This window comes from Hemitrygon akajei, chromosome 14, assembly GCF_048418815.1.
Source record: "Hemitrygon akajei chromosome 14, sHemAka1.3, whole genome shotgun sequence".
Lineage (NCBI taxonomy): Eukaryota > Metazoa > Chordata > Chondrichthyes > Myliobatiformes > Dasyatidae > Hemitrygon > Hemitrygon akajei.
In genome coordinates, this window is record NC_133137.1 from 55,361,374 (window position 1) to 55,381,539 (window position 20,166).

Consider the following 20,166-nt stretch of genomic DNA (forward strand, 5'->3'; position numbering starts at 1 on the left):
AAAGACAATTGCAGCTGGATTGTGTGAAGGACTAAATTCCCCACGCAGCTCAACCCCGCTCTGCCGCCGAAATAAAACAATACAATCCAAGAACTGAATTTACAACTCTTCAACCGGGAGCCTCACTCTGCAGCCTCACTGGACAGTAAAGCGAATCTGTCTTTCCGTGCACTCGATGAAGTCCAGTTTATTGAGCGGTTCAAAACCACTCAAGAGGGGAGAAGGAAAGTAACGTGCCACTTTTCCAACGGATCCGGTTCAGAATTAGGTGGGGCTCCGGCGTCTTCTGAGAGTTCACACAAGCGGTGCATGTTGCGGTGTTTTCGCTCGGAACCTCTATGCATGTGCGTTCACTCCGAAGGGAGGCGGGACTCGGTACAGCCAAATCGCACCCCTCGGAACGTCATCTGGACCATCGGAGTATAAATAGCAGGGCTGCGGAGCCTTGCAATGCCTGGACTATGAGGATTGCGAATCGGCTCGTTCGCAGGACCGCTTTCCCGTTTAGTGGCGCGCAGATATGGCTCTGTCTTTCTGTGGCAATGACACCGACACTGCTTACAACGTCGACAACGGCGTGTTAAACAACGGCTGCTTCGTGGATGCCCTCAATTTAGTCCCCCACGTCTTCCTGCTTTTCATCACTTTCCCTATATTATTTATCGGTGAGTAGGTGGATGTTACTGGGAATGGGAGAAGGTTTACCCACAGCACGAGATATTTGGTCGCGGATTCGGGTGCATTTCTAATCCCCGTTTTCTCTGCTTGCTTTCTTTAAGAAGCAAGGTCCCAATCTGCCCTGGGAAGACCATTACTCCCGGAGCTTTGTCCGATTACATTAATCCAATTGGGGTTCGGGAGAACGATTCTTCAATTCCCTTCACAGCTATCTGTTCGGGATTCGTGTCCACCTGTGCGTTTGACGGACAATTTCCTCCCAAGTAGCGAGTTGCGTGAACAGTTGGTGGAACACTAGCATCTTCTCGCTGGAATCGGCGCGGTCTGCACAGCCCGCCTCTGTTCCACCAAAGAGAGTGTTTAGCGAAATAAACCCGTTACGTGGTCTAAACACGGAGATTATAGTGGGACCAGTGGAAAAAGCGACCGTGATAGTTAGGCCTTCAGTGTAGGTTCAAGTGCTTCTCTAAACACTCCTTATCTGTATCACGGTGTATGGGAAAACGATTATATAAACACGATCTCAATTGTAATTAGGTTTTTCAGGCCAGGTCTATTGCTTCCAGGCACAGTTCTTGTTTTATCTACCGAGAGATTTCCTAGTGCACAGACTAAGCAATTTGTTTAATTGCAACCAGATTAAATATACCTGCTGTGCGATTCGATAATCGTACTGTTCAGCAGTGGTTTTCCTGATTTTTAGAAAGACAATGTCGCAGAACAGAAGTGTTTTTTTTAGTAACAGTCACTTCGGGTTTGTTGGAACATTGAGGGCTCAAATGTTTTTATACATTTAGATGAATGAAATTTAATAGCGTTTCTGTTGGAGAATATGAGAAAAATAAACTGCTGTTTGTAAATACAATATTTCAATGTTGTGGAAGTATATTACAGTATAACGGTTTGTTTCCGTCTAGTGATTAAAAACCGAATTCTTAAATGCAATTAGCTTATTTTGACTGATTCACCTGGGTTGATCTATTTTTGGTGTGATGCTTTGGTGGAATCTTGCCAAGATACTATTAAGTCTCCATTTTAATCTTGGGATCTTTGAGAAATCTGGAAATAGGGTATATATTTGGAGGGGCTCCTGCTAAAGAGCAGATTTGGAAGCAGGTGGAATATGAATGGGGTGGCATCAGGCAGTTTCAGCCTAGTTGGATAGAGCAAACAAGACCAATTTTGTTTTTAGAAGCAGTAGTTCTCAATGCTTAAATGCACATATTATGCAGTGTTTTTAAAAATAAAAGGCTATTCCTGCATTAATTGCTATGCATAAGTTATGGGGAAGGTATCCAGCACCTTGTTCATCCTTCTCACTTCTGATTGAGCATCCTGAAACTGAGTGGTCGAGTGGAAAGCTGGCAAAGATTGCCCAACATCTTGGAGTTGTGCTAGTAAGTTGGCATAAATCCAGGTGAACATACTGCCCTACATTTGCACAAATAAGGTATGGCTGTTTATTAAGAAAGCCACATGTGAAAGATGGGCTGCAAAAACTTTACAGTTAACAAAAGCAAAATAATTGCAATTTAGAACACATAAGTGATAACTGGAAAATGGTGTGATATATCCATGGTGATTTCGTTGGCAGGCAGATGTAGGTGATGAACAGAAACCGTGCAAGCTGTCAGAACAATAGTAAACTTATAAAGAAGGCAGTTTGAGACATACAACACAGAAAATGTTGGAGAAACTTGGCATGTCAGGCAGCATCTGTGAAAATGAATAAAGAGTTGATGTTTCAGATCGAGATCCTTCATCAGGACTGGAAAGGAAGGGAGAAGATGCCAGAATAAAAAGGTGGAGGGAAGGGAAGAAGGAACAAGCTAGAAAGTGATAGGTGAAGCTAGGTGTGGGTATGAAGCAAGAAACTGGGAGGTGATAAGTGGAAATTGCAAAGGGCTGGAGAAGAAGGAATCTGATAGGAGAGGGCAGTGGAACATGGGAGAAAGGGAAGGAGGAGAGACACCAGGTGGAGGTGATAGACATGGGAGAAGAGGTAAGAGATATGAGAGTGGGGAATAGATTAGCGAAACAAAAATCAATGTTCGTGCCATCAGGTTGGAGGTTACCTAGACTGAATGAGATGTTGCTTCTCTACCCTGAGAGTAGGCTCATCATGGCAGAAGAGGAGGCCATGAACCAACATGTTGCAATGAGAATGGGAATAGGATCCTATTCTGCCACAGTGAGGCCACTCTCAGGATGGAGAAGAAACACTTCATATTTCATCTAGGTAGTCTCCTATAAGATTCATCTTCCTCCAGCCCTTTACCTTTCCCACACATCTGGCTTCACCTATCACCTTCCAGGTTGTCCTTTTTCCACTCTGCCCACCTTTTTATTTTGGCATCTCCTCCCTTCTTTTCCAGTCCTGATGAAAAGCCTTGGCCTGAAACATCAATTTTCATGGACACTCCCTGACCTGCTGAGTTCTTCCAGCATGTTGTGTGTTTTAATGGAGGATAGGAATTAAAATGTTTGGGCACTGGGGAATTCTGCTTTTGTAGATGGAGTAGAGGTGCTCAACAAAGCAGCCCCCCAATTTATGTAAGAGGCCACATCAGGAGCTCCAGATACAATAGATGACCCCCAACAGATTTGCATGAAGTGTTGCCTCACCTGGAAGAACTGTTTGGGGCCCTGAATGGAGGTGAGGGGAAAGGTGAATGGGCAGGTGTAGCTTCTGCCTCTTGCAGGGATATGTGCTAGGACAGAGATTGGTGTGGAGGGAGCACTGAGGGAACGACCCAAGCAGAAAATGGAGAATGGTGGGGGTATGGGGGGAGGGTGGTAAAGATAATTTTGGTGGTAGGATCCCATTGAAGATGGTGAAAGTTGTGAAGAATGGTGTGTTGGATGCAGAGGCTCATGGAGGTGGTAGTCTTTTCAGGCAGCGTGAAGCTGGGTTGAGTGCTGATGTCCAGGAAATGGAGAAGATGTGTGTAAGAGCAGCATCAATGGTGGAGGAACATTATCTGGGTATGGACTAGATACTGTAATACTTTAATATAGAAGGAATTAGGTAGCCAGATGGTGGAGCTATCTGTTTGGGCCTCATCTCAGAACATGACGTTGTCCACTTCATTCCTTGCTTACTTGCTTCTGCAAGGAAATCTGCAAAGATGAAGGAACACCTTGAGGAAATAAAAGGAGCCGTTAGCTGAAGACATCAACAACAGCAATAACAACATCAAAATCGCACGACAGGAAACAGACCAGAGAAGCAGTGTTTAGTTGATGAGTGCACTGAGTATTTGTCTTCTGGCCAGGACTCTTAGATAAACCACAAGTAATTCTATTGGTGGATAAGATAAAGCTCCTTAATTTCTAGAGGGGTAGTCATTATTAGATTAATGTAGTCCACAGCAATAGGAGATGTGAAATGGCAGAAAGGAGGGTTCCTCCTAGACTTGTTTAAACTGTTGAGAGTTGTTGTAACATGGTAGAAGATATTAATCCTTAGTGAGTTTTAAGCAGGTTGTGGGAGAAGAGTAAGTGGGAAATCTATCTGACAGTCCAGGCTTCCTAGGTGGGATACTTTAAACCCTGGACAGTCAGCTGTTCGGTGAATGTCACAATTCGTTCGTTAGAGGCTGAATTCAATTTAAAGTTAAAAGTAAATTTAGTACCAAATTACATATGTGTCATCATATACTACCTTGAGATTCATTCTTGCAGACATTCCAAACAGTAGTGGAATGTGGACTACAGATTACAACAAGAATTAGAAAAAGTGTGTCAAGAGGACAGTGTTATGATAGGCATAGCAGATTTTAATATGGAGGTGGATTAGGAAAATCAGGTTGGTAATGGATCCCAGGAGAGTGAATTTATTTGAATGCCTACAAGATGGCTTTTAGAGCACCTTTGTCATTGAGCCTACTAAGGGATCAACTATACTGGATTGGGTGTAATGTAATGAACTGGAGGCGATTAGGGAGCTTAAGGTAAAGGAACGTTTGGGAGACGGTGATCACAATATGATTTGAGTTCAACTTGAAATTTGATAGGAAGAAAATAAAATCAGATGTAGCAGTATTTCAGCAGAGTAAAGGAAATTGCAGTATTATGAGAAGGGAGCTGGCCAAAATAAATCGGAAGGAGATGCTGACAGGGATGACAGCAGAGCAGAAATGGCTTGATTCTCTGGGGAAAAATGAGGAAGGTGCAGGATTGATGTGCAGGATAGATAGAAATACTCAAATGGCAAAATAGTACAACCATGGCTGACAAGGGAAGTCAAAGCTAGTGTAAAACCAAAAGAGAGGGCATACAACAATGCAGAAATTATCGGGAAGATAGTGGATTGGGATACCTTTAAAAACCTACAGAAAACAACTGAAAGAATCAATCACAAGGAAAAGATGAAATATGAAAGCAAGCTTGAAAACAATATCAAGGTGGATAGAAAGGCTTTTTCAAGTATTAAAAAAATAAGAGATGAGAGTGGATATAGGACCACTAGAAAATGAGGCTGAAAAAGTAAAAAAAGGGGGACAAGGAGATGGCAGATTGAACTAAATAATTATTCTGCATCATTGCCCACTGTGGAAGACACTAGCAGTGTGCCAGATGTTGAAGGGTATGAGGGAAGTGAAGTGAGTGCTGTTACTATTACAAGGGAGAAGATGCTCCAAAAGCTGAAAGACCTAAAGGTACATGAGTCTCCCAGACCAGATAAACTGCTCCCTAGGGTTCTGAAAGAGGTAGCGGTAGAGATTATTGGTGCATGATTAATGATTTTTCATGAATCATTGGACAGAGTCCAATGACTCTGCATGGTTCCGGAGGACTGGAAAACTGCAAATGTCACTCCACTTTTTAAGAAAGGAGGAAGGCAGCAGAAAGAAAATTATAGACCAGTTAGCCTGACTTCAGTGGTTGAGAAGATGTTAGAGACAATTGTTAAGGATAAGGCTATGGAGTATGTCTAGACACAAGTTAAGATACGACAAAGTCAGCATGATTTCTTTAAGGGAAAACCTTGCCTGACAATCTTGTTGGAATTCCTTGAGGAGATTACAAATAGGATAGATAAAGAGAATGTTGTATATTTGGATTTTCAGAAGGCCTTTGACAAGGTGCCACACATGAGGCTGCATCCATGTTAAGGTCCCATGGTATTACAGGAAAGTTACAGACATGGTTAGGACGTTGGCTGATTGGTAGGAAGCAGCGCGTGGGAATAAAAGAATCCTTTTCTGGTTGGCTGCTGGTGAGTAGTGGTGTTCTGCAGTGGTTGGTTTTAGGGCTGCTTTTTTACGATGTATATCAATGATTTTGATGATGAAATAGATGGCTTTGTTGCTAAGTTTTCAGATGATACAAAGATCGGTGGAGGGGCAAGTAGTGTTGAGGAAATGGGTAGGCTGCAGAAAGACTTAGACAGATTAGGAGAATGGGCAGAAAAGTGGCAAATGAAATACAATGTTGGAAAATATATGGTCATGCACTTTGGTAGTAGAAATAAATGTGCAGACCTTTTTCTAAATGGGGAGAAAATCCAAAATCTGAGATGCAGTGGGACTCGGGAGTCCTTGTGCAGAACACCCTAAAAGTTAACTCGCAGGTAGAGTCGGTGGTGAGGAAGGCAAATGCCATGTTAGCATTCATTTCAAGAGAATATAAGAGCAGGGATGTGATGCTGAGGCTTTATAAGGTACTTGTGAGGCCTCACCTTCAGTATTGTGAACAGTTTTGAGCTGCTCATCTAAGAAAAAATGTGCTGGCATTGGAAAGGGTTCAGAGGAGGTTCACAAGAATGGTTCCGTGAATGAAAGGGTTATCATTTGAGGAACACTTGATGGCTCCATGTCTGTACTCACTGGAATTTAAAGGATGAGGGGGCTCTCATTGAAACCTTTCAAATGTTGAAAGGCCTACATAGAGTAGATATAGAAATTATATTTCCCATGATGTGGGAGTCTAGGACAAGAGGGCACAACCTCCAGATAGAGGGGCAACCATTTAAAAAAGAGATGCTGAGAAATTTCTATAGCCAGAGGGTGGTAAACTTGTGGGGTTTGTTACTACTGGCAGCTGTGGAGTCCAGGTATTTGGGTGTTTTAAAGGCAGAACTTGATAGGTTCTTGATTGGTCATGGCATCAGAGGTTACGGGGAGAAGGTCGGGGAGTGGGGCTGAGGAGGGGGGTGGGGGGAAGGATCAGTCATGATCAAATGGTGGAGCAGACTTAATGGGCCAAATGGCCGAATTCTGCTCCTATGTCTTATGGTCTTATTTACAGGAAAATAAAGAAATACAAGAAGATTTATGTAAAATGATACATAACAAAGACTGACAAATTACCAATATGTAAAATAAGACAAATTGTGTGAATAATAACATTAAATAATACTAGGAACATGAATTGTAGAGACTTTGAAAGTGAGTCCTTGGTTATGGAGTTGGTTTAGCACTGGAGTGAAGTTTTGCTGGTTCAGGAGCTTGATGGTTGTAGGGAAACAACTGTTCCTGAACCTAGTGGTATGGGACTTAATGCTCCTGTACCTTCTGCCTGATCATAGTAGTGAGAAGAGAATATGTCCTGGATGATGGGGGTCTTATGATGCTTTCTTGAGGCAGTGCTCCTTGTAAACGTGCTCAGTGATGGGGAAGGTTTTGCCTCTGATGGACAGGGCTGTATCCACTACTGCTTATAGGCTTTTCTGTTCAAGGGCATTGGTGTTTGCAAGCTATAACATTTCTGATAGCTGTGACTTATCATTAGGATATCTTTACCTCCATAATGAGACTGCCCACCTGCTTCATCTTGCCCAGAAACTTGTAGAGACTTTATGGCTAAGCTAAAATCCAACTAGAGTTCTGTTGAAATATGAGGAGTGATTGATAAGTTTGTGGCCTAAGGTAGAAGGAATCAATTTTAGAAAACCTAACACATTTATTTTTCAACATAGTCCCCTCCTACATTTACACACTTAGTCCAGTTGTTGTGGAGCATACAGATCCCTTCTTTGTAGAAGTGATCAACAGGAGGGGTGATTGATAAGTTCATGGCCTAAGGTAGAAAGAGATGAGTTAATAACTTCAAACTTTCTGCATTATCACTCAAAGTGTTGACCTGCATTTGCATGTAACAAGAGCATCTTGGACCTCCAGGTAGTCCACAGCAGGGGTGATTGATAAGTTCGTGGCCTAAGGTAGAAGGACATGCGTTATACAGCTCTCATTACATGCACATGCAATTCAACTCTTTGAGTGAAAATGCAGAAAATTTGAAGTTAATAACTCATCTCCTTCTAGCTTAGGCCACAAACTTATCAATCACCCCATGCTGTGGACCACTTCTGGAGGTCCAAGACGCCAACTTCTACAAAGAAGGGATCCGTATGCTCCACGACCGCTGGGCTAAGTGTGTAAATGTTGGAAAAATAAATGTGCTAGGTTTTCTAAAATTGACGCCCTCTACCTTAGGCCACGAACTTATCAATCACCTCTCGTATTAGACAATATATTTGGCATTAATCTTGCCACTCTCAGATGAGCACCTCAGCCAGCACTCTTCAGTGAAGAACAGGCACAATCCCACAGGATTTCATCCACATGGGATGTGATAGGTTTGCATTTGCCCCAGCAAGGAATATTCATGTAAAATTTGGATAGAACATTCTGTATGGCACATAAGTTGGTACCTTTGTGGAGTATTTTCTTGTAGCATCATGTTCTAAGTTACAAAGGTTGGCACCTTAGTAATAACTGAGATTGTATCTGACCAATGGCTTCCAAAGAGCGAAGAGGCTGATAGAGAATTGCTTGTTGGGATTGTAAACCAAAAGCAGGCAATTCTTGCGGGCTTCAAGGTTTTCATAGCTGGTTTGAGCATCTTGATTAAATGTATTGACCTGCTGATATTGTTACCCTAATGGGGAGCCATCAGGTGTATAATAATCACCTGTGGCAAAAAGTGACAAACTGTTTGAAGTCTGAATCTGAGCTTCTTTCTCCTCTGAAGTCCATGAAGGTCAAAGCTTGAGGCCACCATCTTCACAAAAGAGTAGGAAAACCAGACTGATGTGTGTGAGAGTCTTAATTTTAAAGTGAACTTGAAATGCCAGGATGTATTGTAAGAGGATAAAATTGTGTATTACATGGGGATGATGTTCATTAAGTCTGGGATTCATTCCCATTTGCAATTTTGTAGATTGTGGAAACACTCAACCTTAGATCAACGTATATAATTTTGAAGGGAATCCATTTGCCTGTCTGAAAAGAGCAGATTATTTACTGCACTAGAAAGGGAAGTAAGAACATTGGTTAAAGTTTGCTGTGGAAACAGCAATTTCTCTTTCCAATGATAGATCCTTTCTGAGTGAACATATGCAGACAGTAGAGATTTAACTGCACAGTGAAAACCTTGAAATGCAGCAATAACAACAATGTGCAGTTAGTTAGTGCTTTGGAGTGCTAGATATCACTGGGCAGTTCACAGAAGCATGACCAGTCTAAGAGTTAGCACCAACTGAAAAATATATACAGTGGATTCCAGTTAATTGGACCAGCCACTTATTTGGGACAATTCTTAAAGAACAAAGAAGTAATTGAGACAATAGCCCTGATTCCCTTTGTTTATTTGGGAGACTATGCTGCTGAACTTGGACAGTTTCTAACTATCATCAGTCACATGCAGTTGCCTGGCCATTAGACGCTCACTGTGCTTTGAGTGAACAGCTTGTAAATAGTATCAGTTGCATGTGTTTGTGTTCAAAAAACAGTGATTTTTGTCACGGATAGTTGGTGAGAAATAAGCAGTACGAGAATTCAGAACAGCTTTGCTCATTGTGGTTTCAAGCATTCAGGCTTGGAGATGCCAGAAACGGCCGTTAGACGTTACAGAGCGAACAGTTTTTAAATAGCATCAGTTAGTTGTGTGGGCTTGTGTTATGGTATCCATTTGGGCTGATGGACACCTATTCTAAAAGCAGTGATTTTTGATTGTTTTGTTTTTTCTTTTGAATTTTGCAGGAATGCAATGAAGGTAAGCCATCATCTGCACTTGGTTTTTGTGCTGATTTTGCTTATTTCCAGTCAATCAAAAGAACGTAGCAGTGATGAATTTCATCTGTTGATAATTATTTTGAATAAATACAGTTTTGTAACATTCTGTATTTCATTTAAATGCATAATTTGTTACTCAGTTAAATGGTAGTTTGTCTTTGCTATGCCTTTGAACTATTTCCATAAAACTTCAGCTAATTGGGGCAGCCACATAATTGGGTCAAAATGTGCTGGTCACGACGTGTCTCAGTTAACACAAGTTTGCTCTATTGGGATTTAGTCATCGGGGGTTTGTATGGAGAGTTCTGGAGAAGGAGGAGATGGAGAGGCAATGTGGTTTGGTGGGAGAATTCAAGAACAAGTGCAAGAGGAATGGAGCTGGAGAGTGCTCAGAAATGATTCACCAAGATGGTGCCTGGATTGGAGGAGTTTAATTATGGAGAGAGATTAGATAGTCCGAGTTTATTTCTCTCAAGTGAAGGAGGGTGAAGGGTGACTTGCTGGGCATAATTAAATAGCTTCAATAATCAAAATCAGAGTATCAAAAACAAGAAAGCAGAGTTTTAAGATGAGAGAAAGTATTTCTAAAGGGGATCTGAGGGGTGGATTTTGGATAGTAAGTGAATGGTCGACATCAGAAGAGGTGGTGGAATCGGGTGCACTCACCATGATCAAATGCCTTTTTAGACAGGCATGGGAATAGGCAAGCTGTAGAAGGATAATGTGGGCAATGTTGATGGGCAATCAGTTGGCATGGACAAGGTGGACAGAGGGGCTTGTTGCTGTGTTGTAAAAGCTACAAAAGTACCATGGAGAGCATTGACTGTATCACCATCTGTTACATCACCATCTGCACTACACAAGGTCGAAGTAAACTGCAGAAAGTTATGAACTCAGTGAGCTCCATCATGGACACTAACCTCAATAGCATCCGGGACATCTTTTTCAAGGAGCGATGCCTCAAAACAGGTAGCGTCCATGATTAAGGATCCCTATCACACAGGAATAGCTTCTTCCCCTCTGCCATCAGATTTCTGAATGGACAATGAATCCATGAACAGTACCTCACTACATTTTCATTTCTCTTTTTTTACACTACTTTGTTAATTTAACTGTATATATATATTTCTTGCTTCAATTTAGTTTCATTATTGTGCAATGAACTGCTGCATAACAATAAATTTCATGACATATGGTACCTGGGCATCCAGAGGAAACCCACATGGTCTTTGGGCGAATGAACAAGCCTGTTAAGGACAGCGGTGAGAATTGAACCCTGATCTTCTGATCACTGGCACTGTAATAGCTTGGCAGTTAGCATAACACTATCATGTCGCCAACTCTATGCTTATTCTCAAACCCTATTGTTTCTTGGGTTCTTTTTATTAAAAGATTTTTAAAAAGATTAGCTTTACTTGTTATTAATATATCAAAACATGCAGTGAAATGCATTGTCTGCATCAAATCAAATCCATGACGATTCTGCTGGGTAGCCTGCAAGAGCTGCCATGCTTCCGATGTCAACATGGCATGTGCACAACACACTGTCCCGTGAATGCGGGAGGAACCTGGAGCAGCCAGTGGAAACCCATACAGTCATGGGGGAGTGTACAAATTCCTTACAGACTGCGGCAGGAATTGAATCCTGATCTTAGAGCTGGAATTATAATGGTTACGCAAACCATTACATTCATATAAGGTGATGAGACAGATGTTATAACTCCTGTGGTTGCGGGGTATGTCCCATGGAGTGGGGAGTGATGAGCAGACCAGGACATTAGGAAGAGATGAGCTTGACCCTATTGAGTTCTTTCAGAGTTCAGTTTAACTCCAGCATCTGCAGTGGCTCAGCTGTGGGGATGAGCTCGAGAAGCTGTTTTTTTGGGATTACTGTACCCTGCCTTGGGACTAACTGAGATAAATGGGCACTGGTGTTTATCATGATCAAGACAGATTAAAATCACTGACAAAATTGAAGCCCATTATCATCAGCAAAACCTAAATTAAGCCTTAGCAAAACAAAAAACTTTGTAATCTCATACTGACTTACCTTCCCCCCTCACATGGTCTCACCTTCTAGCTTGTGCTCCTTCCACTCCCCCCACCTTCTCAGTCTGACTTCTTCCCCCTTCCTTTCTAGTGCTGAGAAAGGACTTGGCCTGAAATGTTAATTCTTTATTCCTCTCCATGGAATCTGCCTCACCAGTTGAGTTCCTCCAGCACTTTGAGTGTTACTTAGAATACCTGGAATACAAAGTTCAAAGTGAGGAAACATCTCAAAGTTCAAATCTCAATAAACTTGGTGTTTCCTAAAAGATTTCTCTCCCGCCACAGCCTGTAACGAGTTTGTACATTCTCCCTATGATCGTGTGGGTTTCCTCCGGGTGCTCAGGTTTCCTCCCACATCCCATTTTAAATCTTTTCTATTAATTATTATTAAAGATTAACAAAAAAATGCATTAAGTCAATATGTCATTATGTACAATAAAGAATTAAATTAGCAAATAACTAATTAACAAAGTTCCTCCCACATCCCAAAGATATGTGGTTAGAGTTAGTGGGTGTGGGCATGCTACATTGGTGCTGGAAGTGTGGATACACTTGTGGTCTGCCCAGTACAATCCTCGCTGATTTGATTTGATGCAAAACTATACATTTATCTGTATGTTTCAATGTACATGTGACAAATAAAGCCAGTCCCTTTAATCTCTTTAACCTTCTCACTTACTTCTATCCTGGGACTAAAACACTCCTTCTAACCAGGGCAGAGATTTATCTTACCTGCTGCAACCTTCTCTACTGTATTTGCTGCTCATTTGTGGCCTCCTATAGACTGATAACACCAGTTGTAGACTAGGCTGACTGATCTGTGGAGACCCACGCTTTGTCTGCAGTCATGAGCTCCAGCTGCACATGTTAACTCTGCTTCCCACACCCACACCAAATGGTCTGCCCTCAGCCTTCTCCCTTGCTGTAGAGAGGCCAAATGCAAATTGGAAGAACAATGTCTCATATTCCACTTGGGAAGTTTACAGGTAACTCACACTCCTGGTGTACTCCTCCCACACACACCTGTCCACATGGTTTTCTTCTCTCTCTTTTCACCTTTCCTATCCTTTTCCTCTTCCTCCCCAGTTTCCATTTGTCACCCACCACCCTCAGCCTCACCCATCCCTCTGGTCTAACGGTCTAATTCTGTTCCTACAGTTTAAAATGTCTCGTACTTTTCTGAACTTGTAAAGTTTCCTCTTCCCTCTCAGTCCTGTTGCAGGGGTCTTGCCCTGAAATGCCTACTTGTACCTTTTGCCTTGGCGTTTGACCTGCTGTATACTTCCAGAAATCAGATGTTGCAGGTCCCGTCATGAGTTGTTTGTGGCTGTAGTTTTAAGCAGGGACCTGTTCTGTTCATGCCCTCACTAAATGAGCCCCGTCATTCCCCTGCCATTACCTACTGTGTATACACTTACTTGGTACCTTTTGCCGGAAGCACTTGTTATCCCTGTTATGACTGTGTTTAATTTTAAATCAACAAGCTAGTTGTTAGGAGATTGGGTTGGCCATCGGACAGGGGAAGATCGGAGGATTGGGGGAAGAGAGCGATCAAAGTGGGATAAGAAAGAACCATCCCATTCATTCAAACTCTACAAACTGTGTGCCCAGAACAGATACCAATCATGTAGCCCACGGCACTCTTCAATACCCAATAGCACAAGGCAGTCAGAATGGTGAGTCTGAAATTCCTTTGCACAGACCTTCTGAACCCAGTTCACCATTCTGATGCAGCAGCAGAAATTAAGTGCATAATAACTTCGCCTTTATAGAGGACTTTTTAAATGTTAAAATATTTCCCTCTCTTGTTTTGCTTTGTTGGGGATGCGTGTATGTGTGTGGCAATTTAGAAAACATCTTCACTTAATTTTTTATCAACCACGGAAGTGGTGAACTCCCTGAATCTTTTGGCAGTAATCAGTCACATCCTTAAATTTAAGGTCAAGATATACTTGATCACCTAACCTGCTCAGTTATGTTCTATGTAAGAAAGAACTGTCATCGGGCATCACAGCAGCAAGGCATATGATACAGATGTTTAAATATTGCTTGATGTATGGCATATCAGGGTCAGATTCAGATTTATTTATCACATGTATATCGAAATGTGCAGTGAAATGTGTTAACACGAGTGAATCTGCAGAGCTGGAAATAAATAAAAACACAAAATGCTGGCATCAGGATGAAGGGTTTCGGCCCAAAACGTTGTCACTACCTTCTCCCATAGATGCAGTCTGGCCTGCTGAGTTCTGTCAGCATTTTGTGTTTTTAGTGAAATGTGTTATTTGTGTTAACAACCAACACTCCTAGGGATGTGCTTGGGGCAGCCTGCAAGAATGGCCACACATTGCAGTGCCAACATAGAATCCTCACAGTGCTTGGCAGAAAAACACAGAACACGACAGGTAACTAAACAACAACAGAACAAGGCCCTTTCCTCCCTCCTATCCATCCGTACACGGGCAGTCCTACAAGTCCAGGACAGGCCTCAGTCTCCAGACTTCAACAATTGGGATTTGACTTCCATACCTCCGAATGACCTTCAAGCTCTGGTCTTTGGTATTGACCTCCAGACTAGCCAGCTCATGAGATTATGGCCCCGAGTCAATTTTAAAGCTAATGGTATATCCTCCTTGGTACCTGTGTTAAACAGAGGAAAATTTTGAAAATTAATCTTTGTTAAGATTGAGAGAGAACCATCAGGAGGCAGGCTACATAAGAGAAAACAATGTTGTCTAGAACATGTGGTTTGACCTTGTTTACTAGACAAGACTTGCCTCTTGCTTTGATCCTTCTCAATTGCTCTGAGTCAACAAATAATTGTCCCAGATTATTAGAAGAAAGATAATGGTGATCTCAAGAGATTCCAAAGATTATGCCTACTTCAAAAATATAACACTGCAGATAGCTTTTATACATTCAAACAATGATTCATTAGTTATTTTCCAGTTTATTTAATGATCCTTCACTGTTGTAGTGAGAGAGAACTCTATTAGTTCCCTGAATATGAGGTAGGTGTTTAAAAACCTGTGGAGATGTAGCTGTCAAACAAGTGAAAGGCTGCTGTAATATATTGTTCAAATTCTTTTGATAGTGAACCAAATAATTTTCCGACAGAGTGGATTGGAAACATATGTTATTTTTACAGCAGTTTTTTTTATTTTAGGACTGAGATGATAATCTTTAAAGTCAAGATATTATAGTCAGTAAATAATAAGAAATATGGGAATCTAAATAGGCAAATCTATAAAGTGCTTTATACTCATTCTGCCGGGAAGTTCCTCATGTCCATAGCAACAGACAGAAAAAATCCTGCATTTTGCCACTGTCAGTCCAGGAAAGTTCTATGAATAGAATGACACAGAATATTTCAATATCATTTTAAATTCTAACGTGAAGAAGTATTGCAGATTTATTTTTATTTCATGTGCAGTGACTTGGTTTTTGCTCATTTGTTCCTAAAGACAGCCATAGAATTCTTACAGTGCAGACAGAGGCCATTCAGCCCATTGAGTTTGCACTGTTCCTTGCAGTGCAATCCTGCTAGTTACATTCCCTTTGCTCTTTCTCCATAGCCCTCATTCAAGTGTAAATCCAAAGTCCTTTGAAAGCCCCAAGGCAGTGACATTACAGGTTATAGGTAATTTTCTAAATAAGACCCCTTTTTTCTCAAAGCCTGCCTTTAAGTCAGGGGTTCCCAACCTGGCTGCACAGCGTAAAACAGTTGAGACTCCCTGCTAACTGTTGCCTATCACGTTGAATCTGTATTTTCTGTTCCTTGAATGATCTGCTCATGTGAACCACATCTCCAGAGTTTCCCTATCTAAACTTGACATGTCAACTCTCCTCCTAGGATCTTGCTCCCAAAACCCTGCCTATTCTTGAAGGGGGAAAAAGCTGTTCCTAGAATATTGACCGTGGGTCTTCAGGCTCCTGCACCTCCTCTCTGATGTTAGTAATGAGAAAAGAGCATGTACCAGAGTGTAAGGGTCCTTAATGAAGGATGCCAAGTTCTTGAAGCACTGGCTTTTGAAGATGTTCTTGACTGTGGGGAGGCTTGTGCTTGTGATGGAACTGGCTGAGTCTACACGCCTTTGATGCCTCCTATAATCTTGTCCATTGGCACCTCCAGGCCAGATGGTGATGCAACCAATCAGAATTCTCTCCATGGTACATCTGTGGAAATTTAAATTTGCTTGACCATATAGCAGTTGGATTATTGCAAAAAGTCTAAATATAAAAGCAACAAACAAAGTTATTAGGAATAAATTAAGAAGGAAACATTGGAGGCCCTGGACCTGACCTTCTAGTGTCCTCATAGCTTCTCCAGTCATGAGCTGGAGAGGGTTTACATCTATTTTACTGATTTATCTCTTGTCATCCTTTGTGCAATGTCTGTGCTTTGCAGCTGCTTATGAAAGTGAGTAACAGCACTGCCAATAGATAGTGGAGTGCAAGTGTCTGCTACAACAATGTCTCATCATACTCTCATCAGCTTCCTTGAGATTCTGCCACATGATTGGGCACTCAGAACAATATACGGTGCCAAATAACCTATCAACTTTCGGTTCCTTGGGATGTGGGAGGAAATCCCTATTGACACAAGGAGAACAAGCAAACTCCGCACGGACAGCACCTGAGGTCAGGACTGTATCTCTGATGCAAGGGAGCTGCTCTACTAGCTGTGTCAATGTGCTGCTCTGACTTAATGATGACTTGGAACCCAAAGTCTGAACATCCATAAGTACAAGAGGACGTGGACTGAGCCATTTCATTTCCCATTTGTCCTATGGATTAACTGCATTCTAATGGGAAGCTTGTCAGAGGTGAGATGCAGGAGTGCAGTGAGAAAGCTTGGAAAATGTTTTGTGTCAAAGAAGTGAGTCTACACAGAAATTGCCTCTGTTGTGAAGAGCACAGCTCACATTGCCAACATGAAACAGGCTGAATTTCCACAGATAACTGAATTTGAGAAATGTATTCCAAAGGGAGTTCAAGAGCTGTGACAGCAATCCAACTGTACCGTACTGCTTCCAAGTGTAGTACTCAACAGAGTGGGCCAGATACACTAACAGTTACAATTCTACCTCCACCAGGATTGATTTTTGTTTAACGTATCACCACTGATGGTTTCCAGAACATAGAACACAGAACAGTAGAGCAGAGTAAAAGACCCTTCAGTCCGCAATGTCTACCATAAGCACAATGCCAAATTAGACTAAATCCTTTTTGATCCATATTCCTCTATTCCTTGCATCATGTATGTATATGTCACCATATACAACCTTGAGATCCATTTTCTTGCAGGCATTTACAGGAAAATAAATACAACATAATTTACAGATAACTACCAATGTACAAAGGAAGATAAATTGTGCAAATAAAAAAAGTATTGAGAAAATGTGTTGTACAGACTTTAAAATTAAGTCTGTAGGTTGTGGAATCAGAGTTGTAGTGAGTGAAGTTATCCACGCTGGTTTAGGAAGCTCCTATTTGTAGGGCGATCACTGTTCCTGAACCTGATTGTGTGAGACCTAAGGCTCCTGCACCTTCTTCCTGATGGTGGTAGTGAGAAGAAAGCTTGGATGGTGCGGGTCTTTGGTTATGGATGCTGCTTTCTTGTAGCAGTGCTCCTTGTAAATGTGCTGAATGGTGTGTCTCTCTGATAGCTGATTGAAGCTTTTTATGGTCATTTTCTGGTCTGTGAGCAGAATAAAATGCATGTTACCTGGAAATGTCAGCATAGAGAACTTCAAACATGTCCAAAATACTCTGCACCTACCATCAACACTTCCACATACCAACTGCTATCATCCTGATCTTCACCTCCCCTAACTCCCACCTTCCACCAACTCCCCAATCTTCAACTCTCCATCTTCACTACTGAGCAGGTGAGAAGGGCTCTGGGGAAATTCAGACATGGCAAAGCATTGGGAATGGATGGTGTGAATCCCAAGGTCCTGAAGGAGCATTCTGAGCAGCTGTGTGGAGTTCTGCAGCGCATCTTCAATACGAGTCTCAGCCTGGAAAGGGTCCCAACTGTGTGGAAAACATGTGTGGTCTCAGTATCCAAGAAGGGCCAACTGAAAGTCTTAAATGACTACTATACAGTGGCCCTGACCTCACACACCATGAAGAACCAAGAGAGGCTGGTCCTGGCTTACCTCCGACCCCTGGTCAGATCAGCCCTTGATCCCCTGCAGTTTGCCAACCAGGTTGACTGTAGTCGATGATATTGTCATCTACCTGCTGAACAGAGCCTACTCCCATTTGGATAAGCAAGGAAGCAATGTGTGCATCATATTTTTTGATTTGTCAATTGCCTTCAATACCATACAGCCCTCTTTGCTGGGAGAAAAGCTCCTTTCAATGCAGGTTGACACTTCCATTGTATCCTGGATAATGGACTACCTGAATGGTAGACCTCAGTTTGTGCAGCTTCAGAGCTGTGTCAGACAAGGCTATAAGCAGCTCTGAGGCCCCACATGGGACTGTACTGGCTTCCATCCTGTTTACCCTGTATACCTTGGGTACAAAATTGAGTTATGTTATCAGCAGAAATACTCTGATGTCTCAGCAATAGCTGGGTGTATAAAGGGAGGATGGGAGGATGAATACAGGGTCCTGGTGGAGGACTTTGTCAAATGGTGCAAGCTGAACCATCTGCAGCTCAGCATCAGTAAGACAAAGGAGATGGTGATGGACTTTAGGAAAGCTATGCCTGTGCTGCTCCCTGTTACTATTGATGGTGGAGATGTGAATGTAGTGAGGACCTAAAGTACCTGGGGGTGTGCCTGGATGACAAACTTGAGTGGAGTACCAACCACCTCTACTTCCTGAGGAGACCGAGGTCCTTTGGAGTGTGCAGGCCCCTCCTTCACATGCACTACCAGTCTGTTGTCACCAGTACAGTCTTCTATGGGGTGGTGTGCTGGGGCAATGGCATCAACATGGGTGATGCCAACAGGCTCAATAAACTGATTAGAAAGGCTGGCTCTGTTATAGAAGTCAAACTGGACCCACTGGAGGCTGTGGTAGGACAAAGGACCCTATGGAAAATCTTGGCTGTTCTGGACAATGTTTATCACCCTCTGCATGCCACCCTGGCTGAACAGAGGAGCACTTATAGTAATAGACTCCAAAGAGCATTCTGAGGTAATTCTTACCCTCGATCATTAGGCTCTATAATGAGTCAACTTATAGCTGGGGAAGTGATGACTCCTTCCTGTTAGACTGTTTGAGGTAACTTTTTTTTTCTTTCTACTTCTCTTCTAATATTTATATCTGTACAGTGTTGGCGCGTGGTCAAGTGGTTAAGGTGTTCGTCTAGTGATCTGAAGGTCACTAGTTTGATCCTTGGCTGAGACTGCGTGTATGTCCTTGAGCAAGGCACTTAACCAGACATGTATGGGTCCTAATGCCCTTTCCTTGGACAACATCGGTGGCATGGAGAGGGGAGACTTGCAGCTTGGGCAACTGCCAGTCTTCCATAATAAAAAGAAACAACCTTGCTCAGGCTTGCACCCTGGAAACTTTCCAAGGCGCAAATCCATGGTCTATCGAGACTAATGGAGGCCTACATATTTGTACACTTGTTATGCTACTGTGACACTGTAATTTCCTTTGGATCAAGAAAGTATCCAAACCTTTTCTTCATTCTGCATAGATTTTGTCAGTGAGGTTTGGTGGCTGGTCCAACAATGCACTAGTAGGTATATTCCATAGTACACACAGTTCTTAAAGGTACACTTACTATTAAAGAAATTGCATTTTGAGAAAAGAATTAATTTTGAAGTTCTGTTCATTGGGATCAATTGCTATAAGAAATCATTCCCCTCATTGCATTAGAAGAGCAAACCATACACAAGGCAGTGAAATGAAGAAGGGAAAAGAGATTTTAGGCTTCTGCTTAGTCTTGTCTATCTCTGAGACTCTCCCTATAGATGGGACTTGAACTGTGACAGAAGCCAACACAGCGTTCATTTTATTGGGGGTGGAAAATTATTTCCCTGGCTTCCTGCTCCTTTTCCCAATTCCCTTTGTAGGGATTGCAAGTGTATGAAGATACACCGATGGGCTTTCTCTAAGAATCTCTCAGACAAGACATTTATTAGTATCCCAATGGTGGATCACTTGAGAAGGGAAGCCATGAGGAAACCTCGATTTGAATATACGTATTCCCCTTGGAATGCTAATAATGTGTGCACACATCCCTCCAAAAGCAGGTCTATTACAAATTCCTGAGCCTGACCTGAATGATTCAGTGTAGCTTCACCTTTCTGTGACTAACAGATGATCCCTGGACTCTTGAAGAGCATATCTTATCCCTAAATTTGTTTAAAAAATGTCATAATTATTCACAACTTTATACATAGAATAGTACAACATAGTACAGGCCCTTTGACCACCATCGTGCTGA

General features: G+C 42.1%; 1 protein-coding gene across 8 annotated transcripts in view; it reads left to right on the top strand.

The window, feature by feature from the left end:
- The first annotated feature begins 433 nt into the window (after positions 1–433).
- Positions 434–20,166, top strand: part of LOC140738596 (ATP-binding cassette sub-family C member 9-like) — a 188,490-nt gene continuing 168,757 nt past the window's right edge. For 7 of the 8 annotated variants that reach the window (XR_012101405.1, XR_012101406.1, XM_073066119.1 and 4 more), the window contains exon 1: positions 434–665. Coding sequence is in view for 5 of the 8 variants with exons in the window: in XM_073066119.1 (XP_072922220.1) it covers positions 521–665 (145 nt within the window). In the remaining 3 variants the exon portion in view is untranslated. Of the gene's footprint in view, positions 666–9,570; positions 9,679–20,166 lie in introns of those variants that run through there. The other variant, XM_073066118.1, reaches the window with a different exon arrangement.